Source organism: Macaca thibetana, chromosome 16 (genome assembly GCF_024542745.1).
Source record: "Macaca thibetana thibetana isolate TM-01 chromosome 16, ASM2454274v1, whole genome shotgun sequence".
NCBI lineage: Eukaryota > Metazoa > Chordata > Mammalia > Primates > Cercopithecidae > Macaca > Macaca thibetana.
The window spans coordinates 73,496,305-73,519,312 of record NC_065593.1 but is presented as its reverse complement, the minus strand read 5'-3'; the positions used below and the strand labels follow the sequence as shown (position 1 = coordinate 73,519,312).

The 23,008-nt window shown below is 40.5% G+C and overlaps 1 protein-coding gene and 1 pseudogene across 15 annotated transcripts in view; one reads left to right on the top strand and one right to left on the bottom strand.

The window, feature by feature from the left end:
* The window catches only part of CEP112 (centrosomal protein 112), a 537,631-nt gene extending 525,386 nt beyond the window's left edge, over window positions 1–12,245 (bottom strand). For 9 of the 15 annotated variants that reach the window (XM_050762401.1, XM_050762392.1, XM_050762393.1 and 6 more), the window contains exons 1-4: window positions 11,990–12,245; window positions 7,676–7,789; window positions 2,359–2,549; window positions 243–415 (exon numbers count right to left, since the gene is read on the bottom strand). In XM_050762401.1, the coding sequence (XP_050618358.1) occupies window positions 243–415; window positions 2,359–2,549; window positions 7,676–7,781 (470 nt within the window). In that variant the 5' untranslated portion in view covers window positions 7,782–7,789; window positions 11,990–12,245. Of the gene's footprint in view, window positions 1–242; window positions 416–2,358; window positions 2,550–7,675; window positions 7,790–11,652; window positions 11,887–11,989 lie in introns of those variants that run through there. The other 6 variants (XM_050762394.1, XM_050762398.1, XM_050762388.1 and 3 more) reach the window with 4 other exon arrangements.
* Window positions 12,246–16,925: 4,680 nt separating this feature from the next.
* On the top strand, window positions 16,926–17,902 carry LOC126938327 (26S proteasome non-ATPase regulatory subunit 7-like; annotated as a pseudogene).
* The last annotated feature ends 5,106 nt before the right edge of the window (window positions 17,903–23,008 follow it).

The window sequence follows — 23,008 nt, the reverse complement described above, 5'->3', positions numbered from 1 at the left end:
ATACATAATTGTGTCATTTAAAGATGCTCAGGGACCACTTGTCAAGCAATCAAAAATATATATGAAAGTTAATAGGTATCTATTAAATGGCTAAAAATATAAAATAATCTTGAATGTGCACTTAAGGGAAAAGTAAACTACTTACTATTAAAAAAAAAAAAAGGAAAAACAGAATGTATAAATCAGCTCCAAAGACAGACTAAATGATGAAACACATTCAAAATCCCATTCTCTTAGCATACCTGTAGACATCAGTTGGCGACTGTACCAAAGTGTTATCTTCTCCAGAAGAAAGTTTCCATGATTCATTTAATTTGCGTTCACTTGTCTCCAGCTCACCCAGTACCCAGGCTGGTAATCCCTCTGGGCTTGAACCTTTTGCTTGTGCTGGATTTGGTTCATCAAAATAGATGGACTGATTTTTAAAAATTAGAAAAATTATTCTTTCAAAATGTACTACAATAAAACCACTAAAATTTCCATCAAGTTTCAAGTTTGATAACAGCCTTTCAAATACTCAAATTCAATTACATTCAAACATTTAAAAAATTCAATATACAATGAATTATGAGATATTAAAATACATTAAGTGATAACATATTTACATTTTAGTTGCACTCTACTGTCTAAGAAATACAATAAACATAAGTACATAACAGATAAATCTGATAGTTACGTGTATATTACAAAAGGAATATTAGTTAAATATGAAAAGTTAAATACAAAGTTTTTTTTTAATTATGTGCTATCTTATCTCTTTCTGTAATCACTAACTACTTTACACACACACAAAAAAAGAAATCAGTGGGAAAAGAAACACAAAACAATGCAACCCAGGAATTAAAATTAGGAATCCCTTGACAAGATGGGAACAGCAGAGTGAAAAACCTGGGATTTAGTTCTGGTCATACTACTAACTAGCTAGGAAACCCAAGAGAGTTCTCTAAACTTTCTCATCATTATGATTTGTTAAAACAAGCCCTTCCCTTTGACTCTATGAAATTAAGTGTGAATGGGAAAACATGATACAATATACTCATGTCTTCACATCTAGATGTGCTTCATAATGTTCTACCTTTACACATTTCTAAAGAAAACTCTGCATTGACTGCACACCTCTGCAACAATTCTCCCAGTCCAGGCCGGGCGCGGTGGCTCAAGCCTGTAATCCCAGCACTTTGGGAGGCCGAGATGGGCGGATCACGAGGTCAGGAGATCGAGACCATCCTGGCTAACACGGTGAAACCCCGTCTCTACTAAGAAATACAAAAAAATAGCCGGGCGAAGTGGCGGGCGCCTGTAGTCCCAGCTACTCGGGAGGCTGAGGCCGGAGAATGGCGTGAACCCGGGAGGCGGAGCTTGCAGTGAGCTGAGATCCGGCCACTGCACTCCAGCCTGGGCTACAGAGCGAGACTCCGTCTCAAAAAAAACAAACAATTCTCCCAGTCCTACAGACAAAATCCTCAAGGCACTGTTCTTTAGGGAGGATGACACAAGACCCTCCACTCCATATGGGACATGCACAGAAATTTCTTTTAAATGATATAGTCATTAAAACTTTTGGCATTGTGCCACAGAAAACAGGAATTATTCTCTAATGTTCAGCATGCCACTTGACTAAACTATGCTTTAAGTAAACTGATAAAATATAAAAAGTTTTAAAATACATCACACAGAATTCCGCAGTTCATTGAAAAAATACATATATATGCTAATAGCAACTACCAAAGTTACCAATACCAGGTACTCCAGATCTCTCAAGTACCGGCACTCAAATGCCACACAAACCAAGGTATATTTTATGGTTACAAGGACCAGGACAGTGACAATTTATCCACCAAGCATAATCATAACTGCCTTTGCAATAAAGTTGATTTTGACAATGAAATTAACTTAAGTACAGAAAATGACTTTTAAACTCCAACTTATTACTGTCATTTTATTAGAGTAGAAAGAATTTTTACAAATCACGCACTTCAACTTCTCATGAATGTTTAAATAATGTATATGAGTTTAAAAACTAGAATGTACTGAATTACATAAAAATTACCATTATAATCCAGTGAACATTAATAAAAAGTAAAGCTCAATATAAATTCATTTTCAGTTTTTTAGAAATATTATTGAATATTGAGGGATAAATAAATCAATAAGGATACTCCTCTTATAAGCAATACATGTATTTTATCAAAGGTGGAAAAAAATGAATCAAGAAGAAAAAAACAATTTTAATGTATTACCTAGCACATACAACCTAATAGTATTACCATTCCCCAAAGGGATGGTAACTTGATGCTTTTTACAAAAAATGAAACTTACATATATATATTTTTGTTGTTGTTGTTCATTGATACCTACCATGTATGAAGGTAGAATTTTTAGCGTCCCGGGTTCAGGTCGGTGTGTAAAAGGGCCTTCAAGCACACCTCGTTTAAGCATATGCAATAATAATTTTGCATACAGGTTCCGATTCTTCCTCCCCATTATTCCTGCACCTGTTCCTGAAGGCTCACACAGCTTTCTAATCCAAAGAGCACACCTCTGCCGTTCTACAAATACATAAGAACTATTAGAAACTTGATTTTTTATAAAATGAAACATTCGATTACAAAGACCTATAATAGCACCTGCTTTAGTCTAAAAGAAGGACCAACAAACCTTTTCTGTTAAAGGCCAGAGAGTATATACTTTAGGCTTCATGGGCCATATGAGCTCTGGCACAACTACGCTGCCACTGTAGCGTGAAAGCACTCAGAGACTGTAGGTAAACAAAGGGCATGACTATGTTTCAATAAAACCCGACAAAAAAGACTGTGGGCGGGAGTTGGTCCATGGGCCACTGTCTGCTAACTCCTGGTCTACCATTTAATGTTATTAGGTAATTGGTTAATGAGAAAGACAAACGCAAAGAGACATTTTCACAAAAATAAAATCTCTAGATTATCATTAAATAACTTTTTAAATTTTTAATTATTGTGAGTACACAGTAGATATATATATTTAGGCAGTACACGAGATATTTTGACACAGGCATGTAATGTATAATAATCACATCAGGATAAATGGGGTATCTATCCATCACCTCAAGCATCTATCCTTTGTGTTACAAACAATCCAATTATACTTAGTTATTTTTAAATATGCCATTAAATTATTATTGACTGTAGTCACTCTGTTGTGCTGTCAAATACTAGGTCTTACTCACTCTATGTGTTTGTACCCATTAACCATCCCCACTTCCCTCTGTACCCATCCTTCCCAGCCTCTGGAAACCATTCTTCTCTCTATCTTCATGAGTTCAATTGTTTTAATTTTTAGCTCCCACAAATTACTGAGAATATGTGAAGATTGTCTTTCTGTGCCTAGCTTATTTCACTTAACATAATGTCTCCCAGTTCCAGCCATGTTGTTGCAAATGACAGGGTCTCCTTTTTTATGGCTGAATAGTACTCCATTGTGTATATGTATCACATTTTCTTTATCCATTTGTCTGTTGATGGACACTTAGGTTGCTTCCAAATCTTGGCTATTGTGAACAGTGATGCCACAAACATGGGAGTGCAGATATCTCTTCAATACACTAATTTCCTTTCTTTTGGGTATATAACTAGCAGTGGGACTGCTGGATCACATGGTAGCTCTATTTTCTAGTTTTTCTGAGGAACCTCAAACTCTTCTCCATAGTCACTCCACTAATTTGTATTCCCATCAAAAATGCAAGAGAGTTCCCTTTTCTCCACATCCTTGCCAGCATTTGTTATTGCCTGTCTTTGGATGAAAGTCATTTTAACTGGGATGAAATAATATCTCACTGTAGTTTTCATCTGCGTTGCTCTGATGATCAATGATGTTGAACATCTTGTCATACGTCTGTTTACCATTTGTATGTCTTCTTTTGAGAAATGTCTATTTAGATCTTTTGCCCATTTTTAAATAAGATTATTTGATTTTTTTGTATAGAGTTGTTTGAGCTCCTTATATATTCTGGTTATTCCCTTCTCAGATGAAAAGTTTGAAAAGATTTTCTCTCATTCGCTGGATTGTATTTTCACTTTGTTGATTGTCTCCTTTGCAGAAACTTTTTAATTTAATGAGATCCCCTTTGTCCATTGTTGCTTTGGTTGCCTGTGCTTTTGGAGTATTACTCAAGAAATCTTTGCCCAGACCAATATCCTGGAGATTTTCCCCAATGTTTTCTTTTAGTAGTTTCCTTGTTTGAGGTCTTAGATTTCAGCCTTCAATCTATTTTTATTTTTGTATATGGTGGGAGACAGGGGTCTAGTTTCATTCTTCTGTATATGGATATTGAAAACTTGATATCCATATACGGAAGAATGCCTTTAAAAATGTTTGTATTTTTTGCTGTGAAAATTATGTAATCACAGAACAAACTCATGAAATATTGGGATTACTTTGTACAAGAAGAAAGTTTAGTAAAATTCATCAGTGAAGCCATCAAGTCCAGGGCTTTTCTTTGCTGGGAGACTTTGTATAAATAAATTTCTGTGATAAAATTTTGTTATAATTTTGCATCTCTAAAATAATTTTAGATACATTGAAAAATCTTTCTACAATTTTAATTATGTAAACCTTGAAAGAGATAAAATGCAATCTCTGATTTATCTAAGCATTTTCAAATTACTCTAAAATTAAATCTTGAATGTTTTATTTATGAAATTCAATAATATCCAGGGAGTTGTAGCTGATCAGTTGAGGGTTTTAACATCTTTAAAAATAACGGAGCACTATTTACATGCCATTTTGTAAAATAATTATTCTTTTCAAAATCTACCTAAAAATTACAGCACAGTTTAACCCACATATAAAGGTCTATATTATCTTGCCATGACACAGGATTGTTTTAGGTCTCATGAAAACTATTCTGGTAATAATTTTTTATCAGTCTAAGTCAATTTGAGGATTACATATCTAATGCAAATCATAAATCTGCTCTAATCTTTTAGTTTACCAAGGTCATATTCATTTATTGTTTTATATACAAAAATCACTAAGACCAGATTTACTATGGTGCAAATATCATTTCAGGTTGGAAACCTATGCCTTTAAAAATTTGTGTATATTTTGCTGTGAAAATTATATAATCACGAAACAAACTTCATGAAATATTGGGAACACCATGAACATGAAGAAAATACAAAAGCGTGGCCGGGCGCAGTGGCTCAGCCCTGTAATCCCAGCGCTTTGGGAGGCCAAGGCAGGCGGATCACGAGGTCAGGAGATCGAGACCACCCTGGCTAACACGGTGAAACCCCATCTCTACTAAAAATACAAAAAATTAGCCGGGCGAGGTGGCGGGCGCCTATAGTCCCAGCTACTCGGGAGGCTGAGGCAGGAGAATGGCGGGAATCTAGGAGGTGGAGCTTGCAGTGAGCCGAGATGGTGCCACTGCACTCCAGCCTGGGCAACAGAGTGAGACTCTGTCTCAAAAAAAAAACAACAACAACAAAAAACAAAACAAACAAAAAAAACAAAAATGCAAAAGTGAAACTGATAAACTTAAGTAAATAGTTCTTTAATCTACATACTTTCCACATCCCATAGCAAATTTAAATCTATATAATATTCTAATGCTCAGAATTTAGTGCAATTTGGTTAATGAAAGAATGCATTCCTCTATGTAGAATAATAGGAAAACCCATTATCACAAGTAGAATTTAGCAATAAGATGTAATTTATTATTAATTTCTAGTTCTTGATTAAGATGTGAGTTTCAGATTGCTTATTATAAACTAAATAAAAGAAAGCCATGGATGTACCAATACTGACAACATGTCAAGGAATCAAAGATTATAATTAATGAATTTTATGTAGCTAAAATCTTTTTTTTTTTTCTTCTGAGATGGAGTCTCGCTCTGTCGCTCAGGCTGGAGTGCACTGGCATGATCTCGGATCACTGCAAGCTCTGCCTCCCAGGTTCATGCCATTCCCCTGCCTCAGTTTCCCAAGTAGCTGGGACTACAGGTGCCCACCACCATGCCCGTCCAATTTTTTTTTTATATTTTTAGTAGAGACGGGGTTTCACCATGTTAGCCAGGATGGTCTCAATCTCCTGACCTCATGATCCGCCCGCCTCGGCCTCCCAAAGTACTGGGATTACAGACATGAGCCACCGCGCGGGCCTGGCCCCTAAAACCCTTTTTTTAAAGAAGATAAAATATGAGGATGGTTTGATTTGAAATACATTTACAATGAGAAATTTTAATACAAATGTTTTCTAATCAGCAAATCTAAGACAAAAAGAAAAAAAGGTAGTGAATATCAGAAGAGGATGCAATATAAAAATATCATTAGATATCATTCAAATAATCATGAACGAGTCATGTGACATGAAATATTCATTTGAAAAATAGCAGAGGAAGAAAGAAGAGGTTAAAGCCTGACAAGGTCAAGAGAAGAAGGCAGAGGAGGAGATCTTCAAGGGAAGACCATGCAACTTACCCAGGACTAGGAAAGGCTGAAGGCCCTAGAACAATAGGTGACCACAGAATGCATCATTTATATCTCATACTGCCTGCTCCTAACACAACTCCCTGGAATAAATACAATAGTCTCCACTTATCCATGGTTTTACTTTCCTGTTTCAGTCACCCACACTCGAATGCAGTCCAAAAATAGATGAGTACAGTACAATAAGATATTTGAAAGAAAGAGGGAAATTACTTTCACACAATTTTTATTACAGTATATTGTTATAATTGTTCTAGCTATTGTTGTTAATCTCATACTGTACCTAATTGATAAACTAAATTCAATCATCAGTGTGTATGTATAGGAAAAGACAGAGTGTATATAGGTTTTAGTACTATCAGCTGTTTCAGGCAGCCTCTGGGGGTCTTGGAACATATTCCTCAAGATAAGGGGAGATTACTATATTTAATACTGAGTCAGTTCCTCACTGAATATAGAGTCCACTCAGACATCTCAGCGAAACAGGCAACTTGGAAAAAGTAAAAGCCATAGTTTCTTGATCTCACTCCAAACCTACCCCTCAAAAGCTACCAAGTCACATTTACCTTTACAGGCAATCTTACACCTACTATGGCTTAGAGAATCTTCCCAGTCCCCAAAATTCTCTCCAATTGCTCTCTAGTGCCTTAAGTTACATGAAAATTCTCTAACTTGAGAAAAAGACTTTCATTCCATAATTAGAAATAACAGGCCAGGAACTGGAGACAAGATAGCAATAAAACTTTATTCACACTGGATTTTGTTCTGCCAACCAATAAGCATAAAAGACCAATAGATTATTTTCTGCTTTGATAGACACAAGGGCCGGAGAACAGGAGAACAGTAGGCTCCTCCTGTCTCTGGCCCTTTCCATAGAAAGAAGAAAAATTTGCGAGAAAAATTTCCGTAGAGAAAAGGAAAAGATGTGAGAAAAAAGGTTGTAGCTAACTTTAGAGATCCATGTGCTATAAGCCCATGACATGTGAGAGGAGGCATCACAATAAGATCTTTCCATAGTTTGGCAGGACATTACCACTGAATTTCTATCTACCCTTGAACAACTTGGTGCAAACAGTCCCATGTCAATGGCAAAAATTGTAACTAGAGAAATTCAGGTTTTCTTCCATGTTGATAGTTCATTGGTTTGACTAAACAATATAAAGAAAAAAATTAATCTTAAGAATCTAATTTTCAAATGTAATCTTACCTGTCCTATGGGGTAATTTTAGAACATAGGGCTTCATATCAACCACAAAGTGATCAAATTCAGCATCCAGCTTCTCCCATTTTTCTTCTTCACTTCCCACTTCCATAATCCAATCTGTAAAATATTTTAAATCAAAATATTAAGGATATGTATGCTGAAAACTACAAAATTCTGATGAGAGAGATTTTTTTAAAACCGAGTTAAATATCAGTTCTCCCCAAATTGACCTGTAGATTTAATGCAATTCCAATCAAAACCTAGCCGTATTATTTGTAGAGATAAGCTTAATTCTAAAATTTACATGCAAAGGTAAAGGAACTACAGAGTCCAAACAATTTTGAAAAAGTACAAAGTTGGAGAACTTATACATTACCAGATGTTAAGATGTACTCCAAAGCCACAGTATTGGTGAAAGGACAGACAGATCAATGGAAAAGATTAGAGAGTCCAGAAACAGACCAAAACAAATATGAACAACTGATTTTCAACAAAGGTGTGATCCATGAAGAAATGACAGTTATTACAACAAATGATGTCATAACAACTGGATATCCATATACAAAAAAAAAAAAAAAGAACCTCAACCTAAACTTCATCCTATATATAAAAATTAACTCAATCTGAATCACAGACCTAAGTGTAAAAATGTAAAACTATAAAACTCTCAGAAGAAAGCATGGGAGGAAATCTTTGCAAACTTGAGTAAGGCAAAGATATCTTATATACAACATTAAAAGCACTGTCCACAAAAGGAAAACCTGGCTGGGCATGATGGTTCATGCCTGTAATCCCAGAACTTTGAGAAGCCCAGGCAGGAAGAATGCTTGAGCCCAGGAGTTAAAGACCAGCCTGGGCAACATGGTGAGACCCCATCTCTACAAAATAACAATTAAAAATTAGCCAGGTGGGCCGGGCGCGGTGGCTCACGCCTGTAATCCCAGCACTTTGGGAGGCCGAGGCGGGCGGATCACAAGGTCAGGAGATCGAGACCACGGTGAAACCCCGTCTCTACTAAAAATACAAAAAATTAGCCGGGCGCGGTTGTGGGCGCCTGTAGTCCCAGCTACTCGGGAGGCTGAGGCAGGAGAATGGCGTGAACCCGGGAGGCGGAGCTTGCAGTGAGCCGAGATCGCGCCACTGCACTCCAGCCTGGGCGACAGAGCGAGACTCCGTCTCAAAAAAAAAAAAAAAAAAAAAAAAAAAAAAAATTAGCCAGGTGTAGTGGCATGTACCTGTAGTCCCAGCTACTTGGGACACTGAGGTAGGAGGATTGCTTAAAAGTGTGAGAGGTCAAGGCTGCAGTGGGCCATGATTGCACCACCAAACTAGCCTTGGTGACACAGCAAGACCCTATCTCAAAAATAAAAAATAAAGCTGATATATTGAACTTCACAAAAAAATAAAAACTGTTCTGCAAAGGACTCTGTTAAGGAATTGAGAAGATAAGCCACAGACCAGAACAAAATATTTGCAAATCATACATCTCATATGAGACTTGTATCGAGAATACATAAGGAACTCTCAAAACTCAACAATCAGAAAACAAACTACGCCAATAATCAGCCAAAAAATATGAGTCCCTTTACGAAAGAAGAAATACAGATGGCAAGTAAGCACATGACAAGATGCTCGACATTAGTCATTACAGAAATGCAAATTAAAAACTATACTGAGACACCACTAACGTTAAAAATGCAAACAATACCAAGTGCTGGTGAGGATGTACAACAACAGGAACTCTCATGCATTGCTGGTAGAAATACAAAATAGTACAGGCACTCCGGAAAACAGTTTGGCAGTTTCTTACAAAAATAAACATACACTCACCCTATGACCCAGAAATTCCACTCCCAGGTATTCAAGTGAAAAGAAAAATCTATATACACACAAAAATCCAAGGGTGATTTTTTTAAAATAACCAACAAACAACTGAAAAAAGCCCAAATGTCCCTCAACTGGGGACTAGATAAACTGTGGCATATCCACACAATAACATAGTACTTGGCAACAGAAAGGAATGAACTACTGATACACACACAACTTCAAATCCTTATGCTAAGTGAACGAAGCCCTTCTCAAAAGGCCGCATACTGTCTAATTCCATTTGTGTGACACTCTAGAAAAGGCAAACAGTATAGGCATAAAGAACAGATCAGCAGCTCACAGGGTTAGCAGTGGGGGCAGAGTCTGAACATAAAGAGATGGCACAAGGAAACAATTTGGCGTGTTGGAATTGTTCGGTACACTATCAATGGAGGAAGTTATAAGAACCTACACGTGTGTAAAAACTGATAGAACTATATGCCAAATAAAAATGCATTTGCATTTGCTGTACATAAATTTAATTTTTTTTTTGAGACGGAGTCTTGCTCTGTTGCCCAGGCTACAGAGTGCAATGACACAGTCTTGGCTCACTGCAGCCTCCCGAGTAGCTGGGAATACAGGCGTGTGCTACTTTGCCCAGCTAATTTGTTTGATAATTTTAGTAGAGACGGAGTTTCACCATGTTGGCCAGGCTGGTCTTGAACTCCTGACCTCAAGTTATCCGCCTGCAGTGAGCTGAGATCATGTCACTGCACTCCATCCTGGGTGACAAGAACAAAGTTCCGTCTCAAAAAAAAAAATTGAAAATGAAAAATAAATAGAAATTTTAAAACAAATTACATCATATTCACGAATTATATCTACTTAGTTCCAACTTATCAAAAGTTTCACACCATTATCAGAATTGAAAATTTAAATTACTAGAATTGAAAAATAAGTAAAGCAACATCTTTGGCTTAGGCTTAGAGTAATTATAGTGTGCCTATCAGTTATATAAATCATTGCAAAGGTAACCAAGGTGACGGACGCTGCAGTGAGCTGAGATCGCACCGTTGCACTCCAGCCTGGGCCACAGAGCAAAACTGTCTCAAAAAAATAAATAATTTCCAAGGTAAAAAAGAAGTAAATTGGGTGACTCTTGCTTATAGCTACAATCTACATTTGGATCATGTCTTTTATTAAACTCACCCATGTTGTCTCTTTTTAAACTTGTTTCTTTTTGGACAGCTACAAAATGGGCTAAGACTTTCTCAGGTGCTTACCTACCCTAGAGTCAGCAAACATAACCAAGCCACAAGTATTAAAAGGTCTGGGAAAAAAAGGAGTCCCAACTGCCAAGGAAAGAATACACTTCTTTCATATCACACTCCTTGCCAAACAAAACAAACGTCCTTGGAAGTTGTGTAAAATCCATTTTGGTCAATCAAATCACATTTTAAATATATTGTGGGTCATTAAAGAAAACTGGAAATGTCGACAAATAAAAAAGGTTTACAGGTGCACGTTTTCTCCGGCTTTCACGTGTGGATGTTTTGACAGGAGCCTTCCCTGACTCTGCCCGTAGCTTGGTGTGTGCTTTAGAAACAAACCTCAGTGTATTCTCTGGCCCGGCCCTACCATTTCCGTACCATTTCCATGGTTGTTTCACAGAGGAGGAAGCTAAGACTTACGTGAGGTGAAATCACTGACGTAGGTTCTTAGGGGACAGTGACAGCTGGGCCTGAAAACTGCACAAATTATTAATACCATGCATTTCACTAAGCTGCAGCCTGACCACTGTGGTGAGGCTCATGGAATTTAATGTGCCTCTTCTATCTTATTTTGACTCATCTTAAAATATTAAAGACAAATAAAAATAGCCGTGCAATGATTAGAAAAGTTGTTCACATTTACTTATGTCGTTCTCTTGAACACTTAAAAATAATTAACTCAGAAACACAGGGTAGCATCCTACATGGGGCGGTGCTGGGCTAGGGCCTCTCCAAGCGGCCTAGGACTTTCTGCAAACCAACCAGCGCCCTGGTTCTGTCCCCGCAAATCCAGCTGATTGTTCCGAGACTCTTTTCTGGGACGGAATTGAAAACTCCAGCGGCGCCGTTCCTGGCAGTCCCTTCCTCGGCCCGCCGAGGCCCAGGCCCAGGCCGCGCTCCTACCTTGTCCAGGACACAGATTTCCTCTCCCAGTCGCAAACCCTTGGGTCAGACTCCTGGACCATGTCAGACCGAACAAACCGGCTGATCAAACTTTACTCAGAACTTTCCCAAGCCGTCCCGACCTGGACTGCGCTCTGCCTCCCGGGGACACCACAGCGGACAGCGCCGGGACCCCCGGGGCGCGCGCCCCCCAGGCCCGGAGAACGGGCCCAGGGCCTAAGGGCGACGCCCCTCCCCGAACGGGCCCGCAAGGGCGGGGCGGCGGCCACTGGCGCAAAATTCTACTCGAGAACCTGGTGGGAAGGGCGGGGGAAGGAAATTCGGAAAAAATGAGAACCTGGCACCACCACACGCAAGCTTTCCGCTCGGCCGCCGCCGCCGCCGACGCCGCCCGGCCCAAACGGTTTCAAATCCTTGCGGGCCGCTGCCTGGCCGCCGCCCAGCAGCCCGGGGGCGGGGACTTTCGCTCTGGCATTTCCCCGCCCCCTACTCCACCCCTCCAACCTGCGGTGCCGTTGCCATGGCGACGTCCCCGGCGGCGGAGACCACCGGTGCCCCAGCCTGGGGGCGGAGACTTCCGCGCGGGCATTTCTCCGCCCATCCGCGACGGCGTGTGCGCGGCTCCGTTGCCATGGCGACACTCCCGCTTGCCTAGCAGCGGCCAGACTCGCACCAGAGCTTCCTGGCCCCTTGGTGGGTCCCAGGTCGAAGCTTCCGGAATAACCCGACTGCAGTTTGAATGCTGCAGCCCTCCCGCATCCCGCGCAGAGTCACTTATGATCACGTTAGGGGCCGTGGCGAAAGAATAAGGACACAGAAAATGGGGCGGCTGGAGGATGCTCAAGAAGGGGTGATCCGTTATGTGGACAGACGTCAGAGTTGAATGAGTCTCAAGTGAAAATTTCCTCACTCTCTGATACATCAAAACCCAAGTCAAATTCTTTAAATGGTTCTTTTTAAAACCTATCCCACTGCACGTAAACACCAACAGCTCTTCCTTGTCCCAAAGACAAATCATGCTAAGGAAAATAAAGGGTACAGAATGTTTTTAAGAATGTTTAGTTTTGAAAAGCATATTTGAACATGTTTATAGCTAAGGAATGATCTATAATCCAGATCATTAGTACTGAGAATCAAGGATGCAAAATCAAGCATGCAGTTGCAGGAATTTAACCAGTCAGTGAATACATTAAAGATTGATAAACTAACCGGGCGCAGTGGCTCACGCCTGAATCCCAGCACTTTGGGTGGCCAAGGCGGGCGGATCGGGGGGTCAGGAGATCGAGACCATCCGGGCTAACACGGTAGAACCCCGTCTCTACTAAAAATACAAAAAATTAACCAGGCGTGGTGGCACACTCTTGTAATCCCAGTTACTCGGGAGGCTGAGGCAGGAGAACCGCTCGAACCCGGGAAGCAGAGGTGGCAGTGAGCCGAGATTCCACCACTGCACTCTAGCCTGGGCAACAGAGCGAGACTCTGTCAAAAAAAAAAAAAAGATAAACTACCCCACTCCAACCTCAGGAGGAGGAGGAGATTGGTCAAAAGATACAAAATTTAAGTTAGATGGGAGGAATAAGTCCAAGAAATCTATTGTACAACGTGGTGACTGTAGTAAATGACAATGTATTGTGTCCTTGAAACTTGCTAAAAGAGTGCATCTTAAGGGTTCTCATCACAAAACTGGTAAGTATGTGAAGCAATGCTTATGTTAATTAGCTTGATTTAGTCATTTCACAATGTGCATAATAAATATATGCAGTTTTTAGAATCATAAACTGCATTGCTGAAAGAATATGAAATGAATTTGACAAATGGTGTCTAAATGAATATGAAAAGAAAAACAGAAGATAAATAACTAGAAGATAAATCAAGGAAGAAATGTAATGAGCTCAAGCTCATCTCAGAGGAAATAACTATAGCAGAAAAAATATAACTGAAAATGAAAAATGTCTTTAAATATTTCCTCTACTTAAGTGAAAATAGGATGAGATCTCCCTTCCCACTTTTAAGAACACGCTGATTGTCACTTTTTTCATTTTTATATATATCATTTTTATTTATGTATTTTTCATTTATATATATACACACATGCAAATAAAAACATTAAGATATGCACACAGAGTTTTATTATTTATGTTATGCATATATAACATGAAAGGAATACCAGCTTGAGCCTGAGCTGTGTTCACCTTGGAACTCAAGCCTATATGTCACATTTAGATGACTGGTAGGCAAGGTTCACTTGGAACCTCCTTACCTGAGAATCAAGGAACCTCCCAGAAAGTAAGTCATCCTGGCTGGGCACAGTGGCTCACGCCTGTAATCCCAGCAATTTGGGAGGCTGAGGTGGGTGGATCATGAGGTCAGGAGTTCAAGACCAGTCTGGCCAATATGGTGAAATCCCGTCTCTACTAAAAATACAAAAATTAGAAGGCGTGGTGGTGGACGCCTGTGGTCCCAGCTACTCAGGAGGCTGAGTCAGGAGAATCGCTTGAACCCAGGAGGCAGAGGTTGCAGTGAACCAAGATCACGCCATTGCACTCTAGCCTGCGTAATAGACTGAGACTCTATTTTGAAAAAAAAGAACAAGTAAGTCACCCTAAAGAGATCTGGTTCAATGGCAATATGCGAAATTGAAGGGGAAGGTGATGCTGCATGAAGCACAGCACTGGCCATAAATTGCCCTTCATGTAGCATCTTCCTCGTTGTATAAGAGAGTGATTCCTGATCTTACAGTGTGAAGAACTTCCTCTGAGAATTTTCTTTTTTCTGTTTTTAGAGGCAGAGCCTGGCTCTGTCACCTAGGCTGGAGTGCAGTGGTGTGATCATAGCTCACCACAGTCTCCAACTCCTGAGCTCAAGCAATCCTCCACCTCAGCCTTCCAAGTAGCTCAGTCAGAGACAGAGTACTATGATCGGGTAGTTCCATCATATACAAAGCACCCATGTGACTCACTCTGGGGACCTCTACAAATATTTAGGAAGAAATTGCTGAACTCAGAGCCTATTCAGGAACCTCAAGGATGAAGCCAGATAAATATTCTCTTGTCGCCCAGGCGCGGTGGCTCATGCCTATAATCCCAGCACTTTGGGAGGCCGAGGCGGGCAGATCACGAGGTCAGGAGATCGAGACCATCCTGGCTAACACGGTGAAACCCCATCTCTACTAAAAATACAAAAAATTAGCTGGGCGTGGTGGCGGGCGCCTGTAGTCCCAGCTACTCAGGAGGATGAGGCAGGAGAATGGCGTGAACCCGGGAGATGGAGCTTGCAGTGAGTGGATATCACACCACTGCACTCCAGCCTGGGCAACAGAGTGAGACTCTGTCTCAAAAAAAAAAAAAAACTCCTTGTCACTGTTGACAAGAATGAAGACGATACCTGTTAGATTCACCATTGCACAGACAGCACCTTACAGTGTACCTAGCACATAGAGACAATCCATAAATGTTCATTGAATCACCAAATGAATGCACATTAGTTTTCGTGCTTTTCTCTGCACAAGTGGTAGAATATGGCCACCCTATGCACAAAGCTTCCAGTCGAGAAGCCCGGAAGACTAACTTTTCTGAATATAAATCTCTTGCTACGGAGAGTGAAACTGAGTAGTCTAATTTGAATCAGGTAAGCACAATTAGTCCAAAGAGATATGGCCAGGAGATTGGGCCTCCTATTGTATAACATGACTTTCTTAGCTCATCTTTGCACTTTGGGGAGAGGGATTTGGGTTATTTTCTCAGAGGACGGAACTGATGGGTAACCCCAAATAGTTCTAACTACAACAAAGATTCTGGACTTGTAAGAAAAAAGATAAGTCTCCGCCCTCCAAAAATGTATGAGATAGTAGAAGGTCATAAGACCAAATAACCACATTTCAACTCAGATTATGTCACCTGGCTTAAAAGGTATATAAATAATGTGGCTGGGCACAATGGCTTACGCCTGTAATCCCAGCACTGTGGGAGGCCGAGGTGGGCGGATCACAAGATCAGGAGTTCGAGATCAGCCTGACCAACATGGTGAAATCCCATCTCTACTAAAAATACAAAAGCCAGGCATGGTGGTGGGCGCCTGTAATCCCAGCTACTCAGGAGGCTGAGGCAGGAGAATCGCTTGAATCCAGGAGGCAGAGGTTGCAGTGAGCCGAGATCGTGCCACTGCACTGCAGCCTGGGCGACAGAGTGAGACTCTGTCTCAAGAAAAAAAAAAAAGGTATATAAATCATGTTATGGGATAGAGAGGAAATAAAGAAAACACTGTGCTGTGATTATAGGAAAATATATACAGAACCTTGTTTTATCTTTGATAAAAAGATAGTGACATTGAAACACTATTTCCATTGCAAATATTGTTTCCTAACAGCTACAAATGACTTAAATGAAAGTAGGTTTGATTCAAAAACAAACGACATCTTGCCTCAATTTTTAAAAATCAAATGGTGACATTGTTGATAATGGTAGTATAAAGAGGATCCTAAAAAAAAAAAATTGTTTTTCTTTCCTGTGTGGGAAGATAATTGTGCTATACTCCCCATGTTGAAAGGGACCTACTTATTTTCAAAATACAAACTTAAGAATTAGTCTAGATGACATTGAACAATGTGAATTCAATTATTCTCAACAACAAAAATCCATAGGAAAATGTGAGCTTTTATTAATTAGAAAGATAATAATTATTCATATGTAATTTGAACTAACCTACATCTTGAAGGATTAAATCTGATAATCTGTATACATATATATATATATATATATATATATATATTTTTTTTTTTAAGACAGAGTTTTGCTCTTGTTGCTCAGGCTGGAGTGCAGTGACACTCTTACTGCAACCTCTGCCTCCCAGCTTCAAGCGATTCTCCTACCCCAGCCTCCCCAGTAGCTGGAATTACAGGCATGTGCCACCATACTCGGCTAATTTTTTGTATTTTTAGTAGAGATGGGGTTTCTCCATGTTGGTCAGGCTGGTCTCGAACTCCCGACCTCAGGTGATCCACCGCCTTGGCCTCCCAAAGTGCTGGGATTACAGGCGTGAGCCACCACGCCTGGCCAATCTCTATAATTTAAACTCTTGCTCCATAAAATTAAAGTAACTGTAGTAGGAGACCTAGAGATTACTTTGGTTTGTTTAAGCCACTGTTACCTTTGCAAAGTGAAATGTAAACCTGAGGGAAGAGGAAAAGCCTGGGCCTGATGGAGCCCCAGGGAAATTGCTGCCGCTGCTGGTGTTTGCAGGTCTCGGGGAGCCAGGCCTGGGCGGGGTGTGTCTCGATGCCAGAGCTGGTGAAGGTGCAGAAGGTGGTGGTCCACCCCCTGGTGCTGCTCAGTGTGGTGGATCATTTCAACCAAATCGGCAAGGCTGGAAACCAGAAGCAAGTTGTTGGTGTGCTTTTGGGGTCATGGCAAAAGAAAGTACTTGATATATCAAACAGTGTGCAGTTCCTTTTGATGAAGATGACAAAGACAATTCTGTGTGGTTTTTAGACCATGATTATTTGGAAAACGTGTATGGAATGTTTAAGAAAAGTCAATGCCAGAGAAAGAATAGTTGGCTGGTACCACAAAGGCCCTAAAATACACATGAATGACATTACCATCAATGAACTCATGAAAAGATACTATCCTAACTCGGTATTGGTCATTATTGACGTGAATCCAAAGGACCTAGAGTTGCCCACAGAAGCGTACGTTTCAGTGGAAGAAGTCCGTGATGATGGAACTCCAACCTTGAAAACATTTGAACACATGACCAGTGAAATTGGAGCAGAGTAAGCTGAGGAAGTTGGAGTTGAACACTTGTTACAAGACATCAAAGACACGACGGTGGGCGCTCTGTCCCAGCGGATCACAAATCAGGTCCATGGTTTGAAGGGACTGAACTCCAAGCTTCTGGATATCAGGAGCTACCTGGAAGAAGTAGCCACAGGCAAGCTGCCCATCCACCACCAGATCATCTACGAGCTGCAGGACATCTTCAGCCTGCTGCCAGACATGAGCCTGCAGGAGCCTCTTAAGGCCTTTTACCTGAGGACCAAGGACCAGATGGTGGTAGTGTACTTGGCCTCACTGATCCATTCTGTGGTTGCTCTGCACAACCTCATCAACAAGATTGCCAACCAGGATGGAGACAAGAAAGAAAGGCAGGAAAAAGAAAAGAGCAAAAAGATAGAAAAGTTGATAAGGAGAAAGATAAAGATAAGGAAAAGAGTGATGTAAAGAAAGAGGAGAAAAAGGAAAACGTGTATTAAACAGCTTTTTTATACCTGTAATCCCAGCATTTTGGGAGGCCAAGGCGGGCAGATCACCCAAAGTCGGGAGTTCAAGACCAGCCTGACCAACATGGAGAAACTCCATCTCTACTAAAATCACAAAATTAGCCGGGCATGGTGGTGCATGCCTATAATCCAGCTACTCAGGAGGCTGAGGCAGGAGAATCGCTTGAACCTGGGAGGCGGAGGTTGCAGGGAGCCAAGATCACACCATTGCACTCCAGCCTAGGCAACAAGAGCAAAACTCCGTCTCAAAAAGATAAATAAATAAAATGTAAAAATAAAAATAAAAAGTTTTCATGATTTCAGGGTTTCATTTCCCTTATAAGGAAATTGAAAAATACTGAAAAGTTTAAAGGAGAAAAAAATATGTGTAATCCTGCCATTAAGTAATAACCACTATTAACATTTGTATATATTTATTCAAATTTTTATATCTATATTATCACTTCTAGTATCTACTTATTATATCATCACGTGGATATGACAATTTTCTTAATTACTCTCCTGTGGTTACCAATTTTTTGCCCTTATAAATAATGTTGCAATAAATGCCTTTGAATATAGACATCTTGGTTGAAATTTTAGCTCTCTCCATAAAAGATATTCCTATGGGCATTATAAAAGCATTAAGGCTTTTGATCAGTACTGCCAAATCGCTTACTGGAAGTATTTTGCAAATTTGCAACTTCACTCAATGGTCTGTGCAAATGGCTGTCTCATATTAATGGTTTTTTAGATCTGTCCTAATTGTATGTTAAAAAAAAAAAGCATCTGTTTTTACTTTGCATTTTTCACTATTAGAGAAGTTGAAAGATTTAAATATCTCTATTAGTCTTTTATTCTTCTGCAAAGTATCTCTTTTGTCCTTTATCTTTTTTCGTGGAATTGTATATATAATTATATAGCTATATTAGACAGATATAAGTATCTTCCATGTTTTTAATTTATTGTTTCAAAACTAGCAATATGCATAAGCTAACATTCAAAGCAATCAAACTTCCATGATTCACCATTTTGCATTATTAAGATACTCTGTGTCATTAGAGTGAAATATGTAAATGATTTTAGCTATCTAGATGGAAAACAACTTGTAAATACCAAGAATTGTAATTATTATATAAACACATTAGAGACAAATATGAAAACAATCCTGTACCTGGTAAATTCCTTAAATTGAATAGTAAGTAATGCAGAACTTTCTATTTACAGACCACAGAGGTATAGATTATACCACAAATGAATGCATTATAGGCCAGGCGCAGTGGCTCACGCCTGTAATCCCAACACTGTGGGAGACCGAGGCAGGCAGATTACTTGAGCCCAGGAGTTTCAGACCAGCTTAGGCAACATAGCAAGACCTTGTCTCTATTTTTTTAATAAAATAAGTAAATAAATACAGTATAAAGATTGCAGAAACTAAGAATGACGAGACATATTTTCTTTTCTTCACTACTGAGAAAAGAGTCACTGCCTCTAGCACAGTGACTTTGGATTTCTTCCTTATGCTAGAACTAAGCAATATTCACCATTTCATTCCTCCTTCTGCTGCTTATTCTATCTTGGCCTCTTGGGGTAATTCATGCTGTAGGTTATTAACAGAGATAAACCGGCTACTCTTTCTCCCTTCTCTTCAGTGATATACATATTGCCATAATGCCCTAGCCAGTATCCATAAAAACTAGTAACCTAGGATACTTCCTAGCCTTGCATATACAACAATCTTTTCTACCAACTTGTTTTAGGAGTAGGCTGTAAAACTCCAACTTTAGAGGGCAAATATTTCCAGGAAGCCACTGGGAAAAGTCGTAGCTTAACTAGCAGTATAAAAATGGTAGAAAAGACATCATTCTGAAGTTTGGATATCTGGTTCTGTCACTTACTAGCTTTGTGACCTGGGTAAACTAAGTTACATAATCTTCCTGAGTTTCAGTTTATTTATTTTCCTTATGGGATGATTGGGGAGATTGAATTAACATAGGTGAGATATATAGAAAAATGTACCCAGTGCCTGACACAGGAGACTTCAATATGAGGGCTTCTTTTCTTTCCGAACTGTTTTGCCAGCACTTTGAAAAGGAATAGATGCCACTAGGAGGCAGCAATAGCACACAAAGAACTAATTATCATGTGCACGTGCATGCCCAGACACACACACACACACACACACACGCATGCATATGCATGAGCACATATACAAAGCACACACATTCAAACCACATACACAAATCCACATGCATACCACACATACCACATATATACTCACACACTCACACAAAAGGGACAAATATGTTCACACACTCACACAAAAGGGACTAATACGCTCACACACTCACACAAAAGGAACAAATACGCTCACACACTTGCACAGCAACCACATACACACTCTCTCACCCACACACAGGCATATTGGCACACACATGCACACAGCTCAAGCCATTCTCTTTCCTTTTCTTTCTTTCTTTTATCTTTTTAGTCTTTTATTGAGAGATTAAAGCAGGGAATGATCCTCAGGCTAGTAGATAGAAAACGTCACTGAGGAATAGTACTTACTATTAAGTTTGGGGCACAGGAAAGAGAGCCTATATATTGAAAGATTGGTCCGTGTATTAGAAACTAGAGAATTATGTAATAAACTTCTTGCAGAAATATAGCATAAGAGATGAGTGAAAACATTGATTCCTTTGCATTTAGAAGGCCGTCCTGCCATAAACCAAGAGAAAAAAGATGGTCATTGGGAAGAACCTTCAGTGACCTATTTGTCTTGGAAGAAGACCTCTCTAGCCATATACATTTATAGAGTTCATAGTTATATAGTTATATGCATTTGTAGAGTTATAGTTATATAGTTTATAGAGTTCATTTGGTCTATGATTGCTAGGTGAGTAATATTACTTTGGAAAGATTCAGTCCAACTGTGCAAAAATAGAGGATGGGCCGGTTGCGGTGGCTCACGCCAGTAATCCCAGCACTTTGGGAGGTCTAGGCAGGCAGATCACGAGGTCAGGAGATTGAGACCATCCTGGCTAACACGGTGAAACCCCATCTCTACTAAAAATACAAAAAAATTAGCCGGGTGTGGTGGCCGGCGCCTGTAGTCCCAGCTACTTGGGAGGCTGAGGCAGGAGAATGGCCTGAACCCGGGAGGCGGAGCTTGCAGCGAGCTGAGATTGCGCCACTGCATTCCAGCCTGGGTGACAGAGCGAGACTCCATCTCAAAAAAAAAAAAAGAGGATGATAACCAGCTCCTTCTGGTTGTAGTTCTTCACTAGGCTGCCTGTGGCGGCTAGTACTTCCTGTACCATCTCCAGCAGGGGGAGATCACTGCTACTGTAGCTAGGGAGGGTACAGCAGAACTGTGATGACAGGCAACCTGATAATCAGAGCATTTAAGAAGAAAAACACTTGAAAAAGGGAATCTACTTATGGCACAAAATGGACCACATAATCACTAAATAGAGGGGCTGCAATTGGGCAGTTTCTACCGATGGACTCCGCAAATCCAAATTGCCTCTTCCAGTTACAAAAGTAGCAGATTTTTATTTCTGTGAATACACCATTAAATGAGAGGAATCAGGACTATCATCTAAGCTCTAAAGTCTACTCTGATTAGTTTCCAGGGATCCAAACCTATCCAGCAGCCTAAAATGCCTTCCAGCGAACAAAATGGCACAAAACACAACCTTCAACAAACTTGCCATATCCCAGGAGCTTCTTCGTGGAATAGGCTGGGGAAGGGAGCAGTGTTGGAAAGGCGCTAAGGGTTTAAAACAGAAGCGCTGAGGTGTCAAAGTTACGCATGCTGAATATCCGATGCTACCAAAATGCAGACCTAATTATTGTTTATAGGAGTAGTGTATGTGTATATAAATATGTGTATGTATTTTCTAGCTCTGTCTGTTGAAGAGGACCTAGAAGCAGTGATGCCTCAGTATCAATGAGCACACCCAGACACAATGCACACCTTGATTTCTAAACACCATTATCTTCAGTTCATTGGGGAAATGGCTGAGGTTTACAAATTGTGACAAGCTTGGAGTAATTGTGTTTTAACCAAAAGCATGGTGGCAGGCGCCTGTTGTCCCAGCTACTCAGGAGGCTGAAGCGGGAGAATTGCTTGAACCCAGGAGGCAGAGGCTGCAGTGAGCCGAGATTGCGCCATTGCACTCCAGCCTGGCTACGGAGTGAGACTGTGTTTCAAAAAACAAAAAAGAAGTGCTCAAAGGTGGGAGTGGAGCATGATGGCCAAATAGAGACCTCCAGTGATCATCCCCCTCATAGGAACACCAAATAGAACAACCTTCCATGCAAAAAAGCACCATCATAACCAAAAATCCCTGTACCCAGCTTTAAAATTATATCAAGGAAAGAGGCATTGAAGAGGCTGGGAAAGACAATCTTGAGTTGTAGACACCACCCTTTGCTCATCCCCAGCAGAGGATGTGGTGCAGAGGGAGAATCTGTGTGCTTGGGAGAGGGAGTGTGAAGTGTTTGTGGGACTTGGCATTGGAATTCAGTGCTGTCTGTCACAGCAGAAAGCCACACAGGGCAGAATTCACCTGGAACCATGAGGGAGCATGTAGACCAGCCCTAGCCTGGAAAGAATCATCCATCCCAGCAGCCAGACAGAACTTGAGTTCCAACTAGCCCCATGACCATGGGGTAAAGTGCTCTGGGGTCCTAAATAAACTTGAAAGGTGGTCTAGGCCACAAGGACTGAAATTCCTGGGCAAGTCTTAGTGCTGTGCTGGGCTTGGAGCCAGTGGTCTTTGGGTATATACAACCTATGAAACACCAGCTGGGGTGGTCAAGGGTGTGCTTGTGTTACCCCTCCCACAACCTCAGGCAGCACAGCTTGCAGCTCCAGGAGAGACTGCTTCCTTCTGCTCGAGGAGAGGAGAGGGAGGGGTAAAGAGAACTTTGCCTTGCAACTTGCATTCCAGCTCAGCTACAGCAGAATAGGGCATCAGGCTGAATCCTGAGGCCCCCATTCCAGGCCCTATCTGCTGGACAACACTTCTTGACACACTCTAGCCACTGCCTTAAAGAGAAGTACCAGTTCTGGCAGGATTCATTACCTGATGA